A 17,218-nucleotide genomic window follows, 5' to 3' on the forward strand; every position below is an offset into this window, starting at 1 on the left:
AGACTGATTAAAAAATACTTCAAGATTTATGTCAAAAAAGTGTTTATTGCTTAAGATAATTTGTGATGTTAAGAGAAAACAATCAGAGCTCTATAAGATTAGAAGGAAGAGTATTGAGTGTGTAACTTCAACTTGTCACCAGCTTGCATACTAGGAAAGCTTATCTCAGAATTTGACAGCTTAAACCCATTATGTACTAGTGGCAATGGTGACTTGCATGTATCTCTTGAATAGAGAAATGCAAACCTGATCATATTTGCAATTTAGCCTGATAATACATTGTTTTCCACTTTAACTTAGTTTTATCATAGCTAGGTTCATCTTATTAAGAACGGACAGTTTCAAATTCAAAAGTCATTTGTACAAATTTATCATGGTCAAGATTTATGGTCAAATATATTGAATATATTCTTATAAAAGTCAAATATAAAGCTTACTTGATTAAAATGTAAAGAACAACTTGATTCTATTTAGAATTTCTGATTTTCAGTATAAGTTACAGGAAGATTTTGATACTGTTCAGACAATGCTAGAGGAGAAAGACAGAGAGATAGAATCATTGACCAAGGAGCTGACCGATAGATCACCCACCGATGACCACTCACTTGTAGTATGTATCACAAAATATTTGACACTTTAATTTCAAGTTTACTGAACTAGTTTGCAGACATTCAGTGACTTTGATTTGGCAGGTACTTGCCGGGTCTGAAGTAATGCAAATGCAAATGCAAAAATTTAACATTTTTGTTGGACTTAAAACTCAGATAATGTTATACCCTTACTTATAAAATGTCTTATAATATAAACTTCATGGTAACTGTTGGCAAAATTGTTTGTGGAATATTATAATGTTCTGATAAAGAATTCTTCCTGAATATGTGAAGCTGATGGAAATGAAGACGTATAGCTGTAAATATATATGTTTAATTTTAAAAATGCTATGAGAAAACCTGGAACTACAGATTTGAAAAAAAAAAAATGGAAAAAAATCTGTCTTCATAAGCTTACTGAGAACTTTGCATTGATATGTATTCAAGGTATTGCAAAATTAGTATTTACGTCTTTGATAGGTTATAAAAAAGAAGAAACCTGTTTAGGACTTGTTTGTCTGGTTTGTTACAACAGATGAAAGTTAATCAATCAGTAAAAACAATAAAAATTGTACTTTTTAATCTAGATAAAACACGAGGTTGAGATAGCGAGACTGAAGAAAGATCTCAGAGAAAAAGACAATGTGGTGGAGGAGAAGTTGGAAGAATTGGCTGAGATGACAGATAAAGTTGAGCTTCTTGAAACAGTAAGTGCATCTGTTGATTTAATGATAGAATTTTTATATCCATCAGTTACAAACCCAAGGGTTTCATTATGAAGTGTTAGCTGAGTAAAATCCCCTACAACATGTTATGGGCTGGTGACTTCTTTCAGGAAGGTTCTATTATATTCCTTTCTAGCTGGTGCTTATATACAAGTCTACTTTAAAGAAAAGATCTATCTTCTTTGAAAATCATGTATACTGAAACCCTTACAAAAACAATTCAGAGGCTCAATACACCATGATTGCAAATATTAATTCAAGTTTGTTCAGGAATGTGATTGTTTTATTTTATGCTTATGCAAGTTTGAAGTGGCAATTTTGATGTCCTTCTTATATCAGTCATACAATTCAACTGTGTCAGGGTGGCAACTTTAAACCTAATAAAACAAAACAAAAAAACCAATGACAACATTTTGATATTGTTGTATTGAGCTCTTTTGTAGCATAGATCTCTACTTGATATTTTTTTCACTTCATTTTGAATTATTGTGTCCTGTAGATAAAATTTCTGTTGAAATACACAAACTTAGTTTTCAGAATAATCATAGTAATTTATTATAGGCTACACTTTATGGAATATTTGTTAATCAATAATTGTTTATTATGTTATTATAACTGCCTAAGAATGAGTTCTGACCTGGAACTTCATAACAAGAAAAGAAAAAAAGAATAACGAAAAAAAAAATTGTTTACAGTTTTATGTATAAATCTGCAATATTTAAGTTAAAAGTAGTGCCAAATTAGTTTTGAGTTTTTATAAATTATATGTAGTTAAAAGAAAATCAAGTAAAATAAATGTCCGCTGCACACTTTTTTGTCGAAAGAAAAAAATATATATTTACATATATCAGATAAGTTTATTTAGTTTCATGTCAAACATATAGGATATTTTTGTATTTTATTTACCGTTTAGGAGGAGGTTCCACATTCCAGTGGCCTTGAACTTTCGGTTGGTACACCATTGGTCCCATTTATATCCATTGTGGTTTGTTTTGGGGCAGACTCATATTCCTTTGTCCTGTTTAACAACTTTTGACTTTCGTGACAATAAAAATATATTTTTTGTTTTCATGTATATGTAAATAATATTGATTTAAAAAGTGGTATACCTTGTGAAGTATTTAACCTTTTTTGTATTGTTTAATATAATATACAAAACATATATGTAAAATAATATTATAAATTGAAATACTACCTTACTCCATAATAATGATCTTTCCCAGAACAACTGAATTGATCATTTCTAGACAAAAAGTTGCAAAAAAGAAATTGTTTTTTGGTGTGGGTAATTTCACATTTTTATTTAACGAATAAATTCCACATAAAACTTATTGCAGCTTTTTACCCTGAGGTTACAAGAATAATCATGAAGACCAGTCTGTCAGCAAAACAATTTCATTGGTTAAATTGAAAATTTGAATTTGAATCAGCCAATCAATGCATAAGTTTGAGACTGGTCTCCATATTTAATTTTTGTTACCTCAGATATTGGAATTTGATCAATCTGTGACAACCACATAAATCTAACTAACACATTTAATTGTATATTTGTTAAAAGCTTACGTCACCAGTTAGGGCTTAGATGCACCAAATATTACCATATACATGTACATTTCAGGTTAATAGCTGGGGGAAAATGGCTTGGATTTTTTTTTTACAAATTAAATGCTTGAAATTTAGGACAAGCTTTTAGAATGAAATACCCTGTCATAATAGAGAAATATGAAATATATTTTATTGAAAATGTGTAAAAAGAGTTTTAAAAAAAGCTAGTTGCAATGAATCACACTGCCTCGTTTTCACTTAATTACTTATTAATATCTTCAAATATTTCACATATAAATGACAACAATTGTCAAGCTTTACAGGCTGTTTGCTTACTCTTATATTATTGCTGCTAGGATTAAACTATTTTTTTTCATATTGTAAACAGCAATCAACATGGCCAAGGTGCTTTCAGTAACTGTATTAGAATAACCTTATTATGATGCAGTTAGGAAAAAAGATGAGGGAAAAAATTATATTATTTTGGTTATGTCATTTTTGTGATTAATCATTCACATGTTAATTATGATTATCATGGCATTATGGCAGTTATTTTAGAAAATTTTGATTATATTGATGGTATTTTTTGTAGCACATTTCCAAGTACAAAGAACAGGTGAGGGAATATGATGATCAAATTCTTGCCAAGGAAAGGGAACTGAAGAATGTCAAGAAACAACTTGATGCTGCCATACAGAATTCCACTGCATCTCTCACAGCTGATGAGAAAGATAAAATTATCACAGAAAAGACAATTGAAATTGAACGGTTAAATAAAGAGCTTGAAACTGCTGCCCTTGGCAGACCTCCTTCACCCCCACTGTCTCAGGATGAGAAGTCCCTGCTTATCACAGAGCAGAAAGAGGAGATCATGTCGTTAAAGGAACATGTACAGAAACTGCTGGGAAGACCACCTTCACCACCACTGTCTGAAGATGAAAAATCTGAAACAATAAAGAATCTGAAGGAAGAGATAGTAAAATTGTCAACTCAGCTTGAGGCAGCTTCTTTAGGTCGCCCACCTAGTCCCCCTATAGATGATGAAAGTAGAACAACTGATGTTGTTTTAAGACTACGCACAGAGATAGAAAAATTGAAGCAACAGATAATGGATGCCAACCTGTCAGAGGATGATAAATATTTGCTAATCAGGGATCTCAGACTTGAAAATGAGACATTAAAGAAGCAAATTGATGCTGCTCTGAAGATAAGACCACCATCTCCTCCAATGGACGATGATGAGAAAAGTGAACATATCTATGAGCAGAAGAAAGAAATTGAAAGTCTTAAAAGTCAATTACAGTCAGCTCTGAAAATTCAACCACCACCCCCTCCAAAAGATGAAGATGAAAAGTCCCAAGTTATACAACAACAAGAGCTTATTATTGCACAGCTGAAATCACAAGTTGAAACACTGCAAGTGGAGGAAGCCGAGCAGTTTAAGATGGAGCTTGAAAGCCAAAGTTCTACTTCAGTTAAATCTGTTATCATTGAAAAGGACAAAATGATTAAAATGAAGTCCATTGAATTGGAAAAAGCTGAGGAAAAGGTTCAGAAACTTGAAGAAGAATTGGAATCAGCTAGGGAGGTCCGGGCTTATGAAGATGAAATTCAGCTTAAAGAAAAGGAAGATGAAATAGAAGAATTGCAGGCAGAGTTAGAAACCTATAGGAGTAGAAGTGAAAGTACCTTTGGTCAGAGTATTGATCTAGAAATGTCATTGAATGGAGGTGGTGAGGCTTCTGATTCTAAACAACTTGTCAAAAGTTTGTCTTTCTATAAAGAACAATATGAGGAAAAATGTTCAGAGGCAAGGCAGGTACAGGTTCAGCTAGATCTTGTGAAACAACAGCTTGAAAAAGCTAGAAGTGATAAACTTGAAGATGCTCAAGAAGAGATTGAACTTTTCAAGGCAGAATTAGAAAGAAAGAATTCCAGTGAAGTGAAAGTTCTTAAAACTGAAAAAGAGAATATACAAAAAGAAAAGGATGAACTGATAAGGGAATTAGATTTAGTGAAAGAAAGGCTTGATCAGAGTTCAGATGAGCAAGTGAAATCAATTGAGAAAGAACTTCAGTTGACAAAAGATGAGCTGGCAAGGGAGAGAATGGACAGTGTTCAAGCAATCAATGATCTCGAAAAATTAAGAGAAAGAAAAGAAAAAGAAAGACGTGGGAGCATCAAAACAATCCAAGAACTGGAGCATGATTTGGAGGAAAAAGTCAATAAAGAGAAAGAATTAAGTAACCAAATAAGACATTTATCTGAAGAATTGAACCTTTTTAAGAAACAATATGGAATTGAAGAAAAAGGTGCCAGTGGTGATTTAAGTAGAACCAGTCCAAAATCAGGTGAATTAAGATCTCAGGGATCGTTTGAACTTGGTACAGATGTTGATACACTTCAACAGCAGGTTCTTCAATTTAAACAGCAATCTGATAAAGCTAAGGAGATTCTATCAGAGAAACAAAAGTATCAGTCTCAGGTTGTAAAATTGGAAATTCAGCAAGAGCAGTTACAGAAGAAAATGAAGAAAGAAGTGGGTGAGTTAGAAGAAAAGTTGAAGGCATTCAATAAGCAACCAGATTATGATGTTTGGGAACAACTTAATGCTACTCAAGAAAAACTTGAGAAAACAACAGAACAGTTAACAAATACAGGACAACGATTGAATGAAACAGATGCCAATTTAAACCGTGTTAGTGCTGATCTAGCCTCAAGAGAGGCAGACTTGAGAGATCTGCAGCAAGAGCTGTGGAAGACTTCGGGACAATTGTCAGTGACCAGTGGTAGGCTTCAGGAGACAGAAGAGAAGTTGAGACAAACAATAGGTCAGCTGACAGAGCGTGAGGAACAGATACACCAACTACAAGGTGAACTTCAACATACTCAACATGAAGTAGAAAAGGTAAGTGTTTTTTCTCTATTTGATGATTTGTCAAAGGAAGACTGATAGTCTGATGAATTCTTATGAATTCATATTTATTTTTGTTGTATTTAAGTAGTAATGTACAGGTTTATTGCAAAGAAATAGCTCTTTGACATTGAAAAATACAGCTAAAAAATTTTCCAATTTTAAGATTTTGCGGAAAATCACAAAATTTAATTATATATTCAAATCAAAGTACATGTTGATAAGTATGTGGAAAAAAGAGAGTAAACCATGCAAAATATACTAAAACAAATGTACAATAAAGATCTTTAGAAAAAAACAAAAAACTATTTTTAAAGGTCACAAAGAAATCTGAGGAGATGCCAGATGTAAAACCAGGTGAAATTGAGAAACTTCGTAAACAGTTGAAGACATCACAGACAGAGCTTGAGGCAGTTAAGAAGAGCCTGAACGAAGCTGTGGAGATGAGTGAACAACAGTTACAGATGGTTGAAAACAAGGACCAGGAGTATATGAAGCTTAGACTTGATATACAGCAAACACTCTCTGATAAGGAGAAAACTATCCGAGACCAGAGAAATAAACTTAAAGGTAGGTATGAAGTGACGATTAGTAACATTAGTGTAATTGGGGGGATAGACACATGCTTGAAATGTAGAATTTCTGTACTGTTTGATTTAACACTTACCTTGACATGGAGAAAACCGCCTCCGTGGTCAAGGGGTTAGAGTCATTGACTTCTTATCCAGTTAACTCTCTGGTGTGGGTTTGATCCCTGGGAGATGCTTTGGTAGTTTAGCGCGGAGGAAGTTTGTCTAGTACTGGTGTAACTCTCCAGGAACGATGGTTAGGAAACTACCTGCCTATATGACTGAAATACTGTTGGGAAAAGGCGTAAAATGAAACAAACAAACATGGAGAAAATTATCAGCAGAATAAACTTAGATATGTAGTTTGAAGTACTGTACACTGAATGTATAAGATGGAAGTGAAAGTAAAATGACATTGTTATAAAGTTATAATATACTTTTTGGTCTATATTGTGATAACATAAATTCAAGTTTCTGTACGCACCTGGAACAATTATCAAGGTTCTCAGTTTAAACATTTGTCATCAGTTTTTTAGCTCACCTGTCACAAAGTGACAGGGTGAGCTTTTGTGATCGCTTTTCGTCCGGCGTCCGTCCGTCGTCCGTCCGTCCGTCCGTCCGTAAACTTTTACTTTAAATGACATCTCCTCATAAACCACTAAGCCAATTTCATCCAAACTTCACAGGAATGTTCCTTTGGTGGTCACCTTTAAAAATTGTTCAAAGAATTTAATTCCATGCAAAACTCTGGTTGCCATGGCAACCGAAAGAAAAAACTTTAAATATCTTCTTTTAAAAAACCATAAGAGCTAGAGCTTAGATATTTGGCATGAAACATCTTCTAGTGAGTGTCTACCAAGTTTGTTCAAATAAAAGCCCTGGGGTCAAAATTGGCCCCGCCCCGGGGGGTCATTGATTTTCCCTATATGCATATAGTAAAAACTTAAAAAATCTTCTTTTAAAGAACCCAAAGAGCTAGAGCTAAGATATTGAGCATGAAACATGTTCTAATCGGTGTCTACCAAGTTTGTTCAAATAAAAGCCCTGGGGTGAAAATTGGCCCCGCCCCGGGGGTCATTGATTTTCCCTATATGCATATAGTAAAAACTTAAAAAATCTTCTTTTAAAGAACTCAAAGAGCTAGAGCTTAGATATTTGGCATGAAACATCTTCTAGTGAGTGTCTACCAAGTTTGTTCAAATAAAAGCCCTGGGGTCAAAATTGGCCCCGCCCCAGGGGGTCATTGATTTCCCTATATGCATATAGTAAAAACTTAAAAAATCTTCTTTTAAAGAACCCCAAAAGCTAGAGCTAAGATATTTAGCATGAAACATGTTCTAATGGGTGTCTACCAAGTTTGCACAAGTAAAAGCCCTGGGGTGAAAATTGGCCCCGCCCCGGGGGTCATTGATTTTCCCTATATGCATATAGTAAAAACTTAAAAATCTTCTTTTAAAGAACTCAAAGAGCTAGAGCTTAGATATTTGGCATGAAACATCTTCTAGTGTGTGTCTACCAAGTTTGTTCAAATAAAAGCCCTGGGGTCAAAATTGGCCCCGCCCCGGGGGGTCATTGATTTTCCCTATATGCATATAGTAAAAACTTAAAAAATCTTCTTTTAAAGAACCCAAAGAGCTAGAGCTAAGATATTTAGCATGAAACATGTTCTAATAAGTGTCTACCAAGTTTGTTCAAATAAAAGCCCTGGGGTCAAAATTGGCCCCGCCCCGGGGGGTCATTGATTTTCCCTATATGCATATAGTAAAAACTTAAAAAATCTTCTTTTAAAGAACTCAAAAAGCTATGGCTAAGATATTGAGCATCAAACATGTTCTAATAGGTGTCTACCAAGTTTGTTCAAATAAAAGCCCTGGGGTCAAAATTGGCCCCGCCCCGGGGGTCATTGATTTTCTTTATATGTGTTTAGCAAAAACTTGAAATCTTCTTTGAAAAAACCCAAATAGCTAGAGTTTAGATATTAAGCATGAAACATCTTCTAGTAAGTGTCTACAAAGTTTGTTCAAATAAAAGCCCTTGGGTCAAAACTGGCCCTGCCCCAGGGGTGTCATTGTTTTTAACTATATGTGTATAGTAAAAACTTTAAAAAAATCTTCTTTTAAAAAGCCCAATGAGCTAGAGCTTAGATGTTTAGCATGAAACATCTTCTTATGGGTGTCTACCAAGTTTGTGCAAATAAAAGCCCTTGGGTTAAATTGGCCCTGCAACGTTGGGGGGGGGGGGGGGGTGGGGGTTGGGGGGGGCCTATATACAGGTGAGCGACCTCAGGGCCATCATGGCCCTCTTGTTTACTTCTTTAGTATGTTTACATCAATCGTGCATGGCATGTAGGCCTTCTAGACTGGAGTGAGATGAAATCTAAGTTTAAGCTTTAAACTGATAATAGCAGATATTTTCATTGATTTGATATTGTTAGTTATCCAGGAAAGCCAGTAAGGCGGATCAACGATTGTGATATGACAAAACATGTGTTAAAATCAGCATTGAAAAGAAAATCAAAAGTAAATAAGTTGTATAAAAAGTCACCATTGTTCTTAATCCTTACCATGCTTATTATGAACCTGCTTTGACTTAGCATCTGTATGTTGATAATAATGTGATTTCAGTACAAATAGCTGGAATGAAAGAGAGATTCTATGATTAATGATGTATTCTTTCCATTTTAAACAGAAAAGGAACAAGAAGTTACCAAGTTGAAACAAGAGGTTAAAGGGAAAGAAAGGGAGGTAATCAAAATTAGGCAAGAAATGGACGAGGACAGTTCAACATCTACTATAGCTTCACTCAGGTCACAGTTACAGGTAAGGTTTTAACAACATTGATTCATTTATTGGTTCAGTACAACATTGTTAATAGGAGTGAAATGATTAACAGCATTTATGTTGAACTGTGACAGAAATTTGGATCTGATTCTCAATTCAAATCATCTTAATTAACATACAATAACATTGTCAAGATTTCTGTTTTCATCTATTTCTTTGAATGATAATATCTTGATTGTAAACTAAGCATACCCTATAAGAATTATTACTTTAATCAGCTGGAAGTCTTGCATAGCCTATAGAAACGCATGTTATTGTGCAAAAATCACAACTATCTTTTGAGGATGTTGTATGAGAAGTTTTAAGGAAGCTTTTTAATCATTGCTCTAATTTTTAAAGTGTTCCCTCAAAAAAGATAACCTGTAAGGAATGGGTGTTTCTAAATTGAGTAATCACAACTTTTTAGCTCGACTTTTCTATGAAAAGGGGAGCTATCCTACTCGCCCCGGCGTCGGCGTCGGCGTTAGCGTTGGCGTCACACCTTGGTTAAGTTTTTCGTACCACCCCACTTTATTTCAGAAGTATTACAAGTATGGCTTTGAAACTTACCATACTTGTTCACCATCATAACCTCCATCTACAGACAAGAGTACATAACTCTGTCAAGGTTTTTGACAGAATTATGGCCCTTTTTTGACTTAGAAAGTGTATTGAGCTTGGTTAAGTTTTTTGTACCACCTCACTTTATTTCAAAACCATTGGAGGTATTGCTTTGAAACTGACCATACTTGTTTACCATCACGACCTTCATCAACAGACAAGAGGACATAACTCTGTCAAGGTTTTTGACAGAATTATGCCCCTTTTTGACTTAGAAAATACATTGAATATGGGTAAAATCCACTTATTGCCTTAACCCTTTGAGATATTGCTTTGAAACTTTTAATGCTATTTCACATCATTACACCCATCTGTACGCAAGAGAAGGTAACTCTGTCAAGGATTTGTTTTAAAAATTAAGGCCTTTTATCGACTTAGAATCTTGGTTAAGTTTTTAGTACCAGTCCACTTTTTGACTGAACTGTTTGAGATATTAATTTGAAAGTTGGAATACTTGTTTACCATCATGGTCCCAAACATGGCAGGAGAAGATAATTCTGTTAAGGATTTTATTTGAATTATGGCCCTTTTTGACTTAGAAACTCAGTTAAAATTTTCATTCTTGTCCACTTGTTGACCTAACCATTTGAGATATTACTTTGGAAGTTGGAGATCTTATGTGCCATCATGAGACCTATCTGTAAGCAAGAGAAGATAACTCTGTGAAAATGTTTCTTGATTTGTACTTAGAAATTCCTAGTTAAAGTCTTGTGTGCCCTTAACTGTCAAAGTTTTGTTTTATAGGCAAGCACTAAAAAAGTCGAGCGCGCTGTCCTTCTGACAGCTCTTGTTGATTGAATCAGTCAACATTAAAGAAATTAAAGCCTAATCATTGCACACCAAATTATTGATATATTGGATACATTATCACTCTGTTGTTCTGAACCAATGAGGAGTGTTTTGTTTTCTTATTGAGTGCTGTTTTGTTTGGTTATATGTTTCAACTTACTCTATTGCTTTTATGGGTAACTATGGTTACACAGATTTTGAACAATATTTAGCTATCCTGCTTTTATAGATAAAAAGGTAGCAATTTATTAACATTTGAATAGCTTTTATCTAACTTTAGTAGAGTTGTGGATTTTGATTTTAAATAAAAACAAAAACTATTGGTGAAAGGTTAAGATTTGAATCAAGTGTGGAAAAGGCAGAAATGTTTTGGAAATTTGAAATCATTCTGTTGAAGGAATACAATAATTTGATAACTATTGAAATTCTCCAAAACCTCTCTGCCTTGTGTTAGCTTTTTTCTAATACAAGATACTCCATATACAGTAAGACCTTACCATGAATTATAAAACAAATGCTTTTAACATTTTAATTTGTCCCCCACTGCTTTCACAGAGCCAGGAGGAGATGATATTGAATTTAGAGACAGATCTCAGGGAATCTCAATCTGCAGTTGAAGAACGTGATAAAGATATTGAAAATATCCATAAAACACATAAAAAATCTAAAGATGATGAGGCAGACACTATTCAAGCTATGCATAATCAGATTGCTGAGTTACAAACAGAACTACAAGCTCTCAGGTCAGTAACAAAGGCCCAAGGTCAGCCTCAAAGGTCACTGGATGACCTTGATAGAGAGCATGGTCAAGGTGATGGAAGTGGACATGAAACACCTGGAACTTCAAGCAGTAACAGAGACCAAACTCTAAGAGATCAACATGCCAAGGGAAAATCAGATCATTCTTACACTCCTGGCGGGTTTGTTGTAAGTGACCAAGAGGACTCTGGCCATCAGTCTTTTGGGCATCAAAGCAGAGATCCACACTTCAGTCCTGAAGGTCAAAGTCTATCACCAAGACAACTGAGACCTTATGCTGTCCAAGTTATTGCAGAGGATATGCAGAGGAGTGAAGCAAGTCAGGTTCATAGTTCACCCTCTGGTAGCCGCACTGTAAGTATTGATTTAGGTCAAGGTCATCGGTCTGGCAGTGGAAGCAGGCCAGGAAGTGCTCATACAGCCAGTTCTAGAGGAAGTTCTAGACACTCAAGTCCACATACTGTAGGTACTCAGGACTTTATTGCTCAAGCTTACAGTCCACCAACAAGGGATAGCCCACATTCTCAATCAAGTCAAAAATCATCCACAAGAGCTTCACCAGTTGAAGCACAGAATGAGCAGAGAATTGAAAGTCATAGATCACCAAGTAGAACATCTGAACAATTAGATCAGATAGGTGAAGGTACAAGGTCACCAAATGGAAATAAAAGGTCATCGGGCAGTATCTCACCAAAATCAGGTCAAAGTGACCTGAGAAGTGAAGGTCGCCATTCCACTTCATCAAGAAGAAGTCCTGCATTTGATGGTGATGGAGAAGACTTTGACAGAAGGGACCAACAAAGGGTTGCTGCTGAAAGGCAAACTGTAGGAGCATCCTTTACAATTGATGAAGACAGACAGGTTTACCAAACAGCAACTCGATCTGATGGGGGTGAGAACGAACGATATGTTAATGAAGATGGACAATTATTTGACAGAGATGGAAATATTAGACCACGTTATAGCCATAGTAGTGGAAGTGGAACAAGTCCAGGTCATAGCAGGAGAGGTCATATTGGTTCATCTGAAGCTGAAAGAGCTGAATATTTTCAGCAGCATCCCAGTGAAGGTCAAGAATCACTCCATTCAAGGTCACAGACCAGTCAAGGTCAAGGTATGGGTGCTGGTGAAGGTTCAGCCTCAGAGGCTGATAGGTATATTCAACAGTTAAGGAGAGAACTTCTAATCACTAAAACAGCATTGATGCAAATCCAGAGAGGAGAGAGGCTTGATGAGGAAAATATATCACCTCTTGACCTTGAAGAAATAGAAATAGAGGACAGGTCAAATATAGGTCGTGTTGATAGAGCATTGTTAACAAAACCTGACAGAGTAACTGATCATGATGAATTAAGTTATGATACATTACCTAGTGAAGAAAATCTGAATAGATTAAAAAGAAAACTAGAAAGAGCAGAGGAGGAAATTCAACTTTTTAGGTCATCGTCAAATCTCTCAGCGCGAGATTTTGTGCAGGCAAGTTTGCTTTGTTTTCATGCAAATATAACAGTGTTTAGTTTTTCGGTCATTGGTTGCACAAGTGTGTGAATTTTAACAAAAAAGGCTTTAATAAATTGAATTATATATTTGATGTTAGCATTATTAACTGTAGCTGTATCTAGTTAGTTTTGACATAACAAGAGTGTTTTAAGAGTGTTGGTAATTTTATTAATGTCTGTAAGTAAACTTAAAGCTGGTTTTACTCTATTTTTCAGTGTTGCTTTTCATTTGAAAAAAAATGTAGAACAAACATTGAAATTAATTGATTATTGTTGACATTTTTTGTAAAACAGAAGGTGATGAACTTAAAAGATGAGTTATCTAATGAGCATCAGCGACACATTGAAGAGATGACAAAACGTGCACATCACGACACTGAGACTCAACTGGCCACAATGCGTATTAAATATACGGACGAGATCGAGCACATCAAGAGGAAACACTCTCGAGAGCTGGAGGAGAAGTTGCACGATCAGAAGAACAAGATGGAGAGGAAACATAAGAGTGAGACAAATAAACTCATCCTAAAACATCAGGAGGAAGTTGGTGCTCTCAAGTTAAGAGCTGGAGAAGATATTGGTATGTACTTATTTTATTATATTGTAAGTTATAAAAAATTTTAACAGGTTGTTTGCTTTTGATTACAACAAAAATTCATATAGATTTGCAACAGCTGTGTACTGGTTGGAGACCACCAATACCGGACAACCACCAACCTCTGACGGCCCCAAAAATGCTTAATTTACTATATTCTTTGTTCAGTACTAGTTTGTTAGTTAGGAGAAGAACCTTGCTGAACTGTGTCAAATTTTTAGGTCTCTAGGTTAAAAATTATGAAATCTGTACAGAAAAATGTTAAAAAAGTGTCCGGTTGATGGTCCCTGACCAGTAATATAGATAATATTTACAGCACAATTGTTCAATGAAAAAAATGCTTGTTTTATTACAAGGTAAAAGCATAGATTTTAGAAAAATATTTACAGTTTGCATGAGATGAAATGATTTTACTAACTAACTTTTTCCTTAAGAAATGTTACCATGTATAGAAATATTTAAATTGAAAGGTTAAAACAAAAGAAACTGAAATTGAATTCCTTTAACAAGCCTGTAGTAATTATTAGCATTTAAGCACAGTAATTTTACAAAAACAGAAGAGAATTATAATGATTTTGTTCATAACTAAAAATAACTGCAGAAAAAGAACATCAGAACAAGCATTATTAAAATACCTTTCAAAATGATGTTTTTCCTGGAACTCTTATTGCTGAAGCAATTTTATTCAAAAAATTCTATTTAAAAATGTAAAGTTTTGTTGTTTTCATTTTGAAATTTTACACAAAAAGTTAATGTGCTATATGATATTATAGTGTGCTATTGTTGTATATGTTATTATAGATGACACATTAGTAAGTGATCGGCAGCATAGACTGAGACAAGAAGGTGTCGGGGCAGATCATGGAATGATGAACGGACATGGTGCCGGACCTATGTCTCACAAATTACAGGTAACTCTTCGATCTTTATCATTTGGGGATGACTTGTTAATGTCCCTGATCTCAAAGTGCAGTCTGTTCATATTTTACTTCCAAGTCGGAATTTTGGATTTTTTTTATGTGCTGAATTTATACATGTTGTTTACAACAGGTACCAAAATATGCTTAAACTATTGCAGGTAGGGGCACTGAAGGTCTTCCTCAACTAGTAAAGCTTGAATGTCACCATATGACCTTTAGTGTGTCTAAAGAAAAAAATAAATAAATAAAAACTATTTTACCAACAGTGTAAACTTTTGATTTTTCGCTTCTTTGGATTTTAAGATTGGTAATTGTAAATAATGAAGGGAAATTATAACCATATCTGTATCTTGTTGTTTATTGATTTTAAATGCATTTAAGAATAGCAATTATAATCTAGTACAAAAGAAATGAGATAGAAGTCTCAGAGAATAAAGAAAATGCTACTTTCTTACAATTTATACATTATTATGATTATTTAATGGGTCTCTACAAAAAATTTAATTTTGATTTGCTTGAAATGTTGACCAATGTTGACCTCTATCAGTTCATAGAAACAGGTTTCGCTTCCTTTATAAAAGAAAACAAGAATACTATATAATGCATCTTCTGTTGTTTTAAGGGTATACTTCAAAGATTACACAGTGAAGGTGTCCAGGTTCTCACAATCTCGGAGCTAGAACTGTTGAATCGTAGCCAGTCCCAGGCATTACCACGTGATGCTGACATTGAGTCAATGCAGGCTGGATGGGAGAATGAACGTCAGACAATGTTATCAACAATACAGTCATTGAAGGACCTCCTCTCACAGACACATAAACTTCGAGGACTTGATAAGGTGAGTTGGTCTGAAATATTTAAATCTCACATTTCCATACTCCAGCACACTCAGATGCACTATATAAAGGAAGTTGAAGATACCTGTCACATTACTGTAGCTATTTCCCTTACATTAAACAGTAGAATTGTCATCTCTTTGGTTTATTTTCAGAATGAATTTATCCTTCCCTTTTAACAATTTTCACCAATTTACTGATATTAACTCTTTACTAAGCTTAATATCTTAATGGACATGTCAATCTTTTAGACTGGACAAAATTATTCATCATATTAATAAAGAATAACCAAAAAAGTACTGACTGAAAGGCAACAGTACAGCATGAGCTCTTAGTCTGCATTCTTCACATAGGTTGCTGCTGCAGGCCAAGGGTTAATAAATAATAGTTTACTTATGTTTGCTTTTTGTTCCATTTCCTAATTTTGAGATTGCCTCATATTAATATAGTGCATGCAGGTATTGCATGTTTGATTTAAAATGTTTGACATAAACATGTCCTGTATTAGATCAAACTTGATCACAAACAGTTATGCCCTCTTATTATATATTTTTTAAGTTTTTGTTTTATTTAGTAAAGTAAGTTTTGATTTTTAATGCCATTTTCATGTACTGAAAGAAAGCTTGTTGTTAATATCATTTTTGGACTCTGTATTTTCATAACATTTTTGACTTGAACTTTACTAGAAATTGTCAAAATTGTTTTTATTTTCGTATATTCATATTAATTTTTGCAGCAGAACTGGTGCTATTACATCTTGTTATAAAAATTATGGTATATTCTGATTGGGTCATATGCTAAATTTAATGAAAAATTTTGCTGTGTTTGTTGTTGTTTTTTCTCCTGCAAAAATTAAGGAAAAATTTAATTTGTTTATATGTACCTTGATCATTCAGGCATGTATGTTGAGTGAACATATTATGACATAATATATTACACATATGTATCCAAATTACAACATATATCACTGTGTATTATTCACTAACACAGGATGATGATGATGACGATGATTTGGTATGTATATTATACATGACCTGCTGTTTCTTGTAACACTGTCGTATTTATGTGATTTGTAATCGTAAAACATGATTTTGATATTGTGAAGGGTGATTTTATCTGTCATGTGACATGATTGTGATATATGATTTAAATTTTATGGAACATGATTTAATTACTATGACAAATGATTTCATTATTATGACAAATTGTTTTATTATTATGAAACATATTTATTATCGTGAAATATGATTTATTATTGTATAATATGACTTATTATTTAAAACATGATTTATTATTGTGAAACATGATTTAATCTCTATCTACACAAGATATAACTTTGGCTATGGTTAGTAATTGTAGATTTTTTGCTAATTTGAAACTTAAACTTTTCTGTTTAAACATTCTTCTTTGGCATGAATTTAGTAATCATTAAATTTTTTGATTTTGCTATTTTTCAAGTGAAACATTTTTGTTTGAATGTAATCTTAAAAGAACTGCGTTTATTTAGATCTTTAGTTGCATTTTTATATTTGCTTAAATTTTGCTTGTTGGTAGATATTAGTATTATTGTGTTTTATATTAACATTTGGGTGTAAGAATATTGTAATTTCTATTTAGGTTGATGTTTGATACCTTTATTTTTTGCCAAAGCAAAGCACTTATATTTGTAGATGAAGTGAAACTTTATAAATATTTGTCATGTTCTTAATAATTATTGTTTTTATAATTAAAATTAAGATTTTCGTTATGATTTATTTAAATCAATGAATTTTCTGATTATTTGAATATTTTTTATGAAGCATATGACAGTGTGCTACAATTATTGCATGTTTGCCCAATTACACACAAATTACTTTCTCATGCTTTCTGTAATGTCATCTACTTAACTACAATTCTCATTTTTAATATACTTTCATTCAAGTTGACTTTTGCATGGTTGAAACAAATATTTCTATTTGATAATTGTTATACCCTCCTTATTGCATGCAGTACTTATTAAATTTAAGCTTTAACATTTATCATTTATGATGTCATTTG

The 17,218-nt window shown here is 33.7% G+C and overlaps 1 protein-coding gene across 1 annotated transcript in view; it reads left to right on the top strand.

Moving 5' to 3' along the window:
- Nucleotides 1-17,218, top strand: part of LOC132738074 (nuclear anchorage protein 1-like) — a 163,264-nt gene that overhangs the window by 115,756 nt on the left and 30,290 nt on the right. Inside the window, exons 44-54 of the mRNA XM_060725500.1 lie at nt 491-610; nt 1,178-1,297; nt 2,229-2,264; nt 3,453-5,768; nt 6,092-6,344; nt 9,032-9,162; nt 11,128-12,807; nt 13,125-13,410; nt 14,227-14,336; nt 14,968-15,183; nt 16,172-16,195. Of these exons, the coding sequence (XP_060581483.1) occupies nt 491-610; nt 1,178-1,297; nt 2,229-2,264; nt 3,453-5,768; nt 6,092-6,344; nt 9,032-9,162; nt 11,128-12,807; nt 13,125-13,410; nt 14,227-14,336; nt 14,968-15,183; nt 16,172-16,195 (5,292 nt within the window). The remainder of the gene's footprint in view (nt 1-490; nt 611-1,177; nt 1,298-2,228; nt 2,265-3,452; nt 5,769-6,091; nt 6,345-9,031; nt 9,163-11,127; nt 12,808-13,124; nt 13,411-14,226; nt 14,337-14,967; nt 15,184-16,171; nt 16,196-17,218) is intronic.

The sequence above is a fragment of the Ruditapes philippinarum genome, unplaced genomic scaffold (assembly GCF_026571515.1).
Source record: "Ruditapes philippinarum isolate M1 unplaced genomic scaffold, ASM2657151v2 ctg1914_1_1_1_1, whole genome shotgun sequence".
In the NCBI taxonomy this organism is placed as follows: domain Eukaryota; kingdom Metazoa; phylum Mollusca; class Bivalvia; order Venerida; family Veneridae; genus Ruditapes; species Ruditapes philippinarum.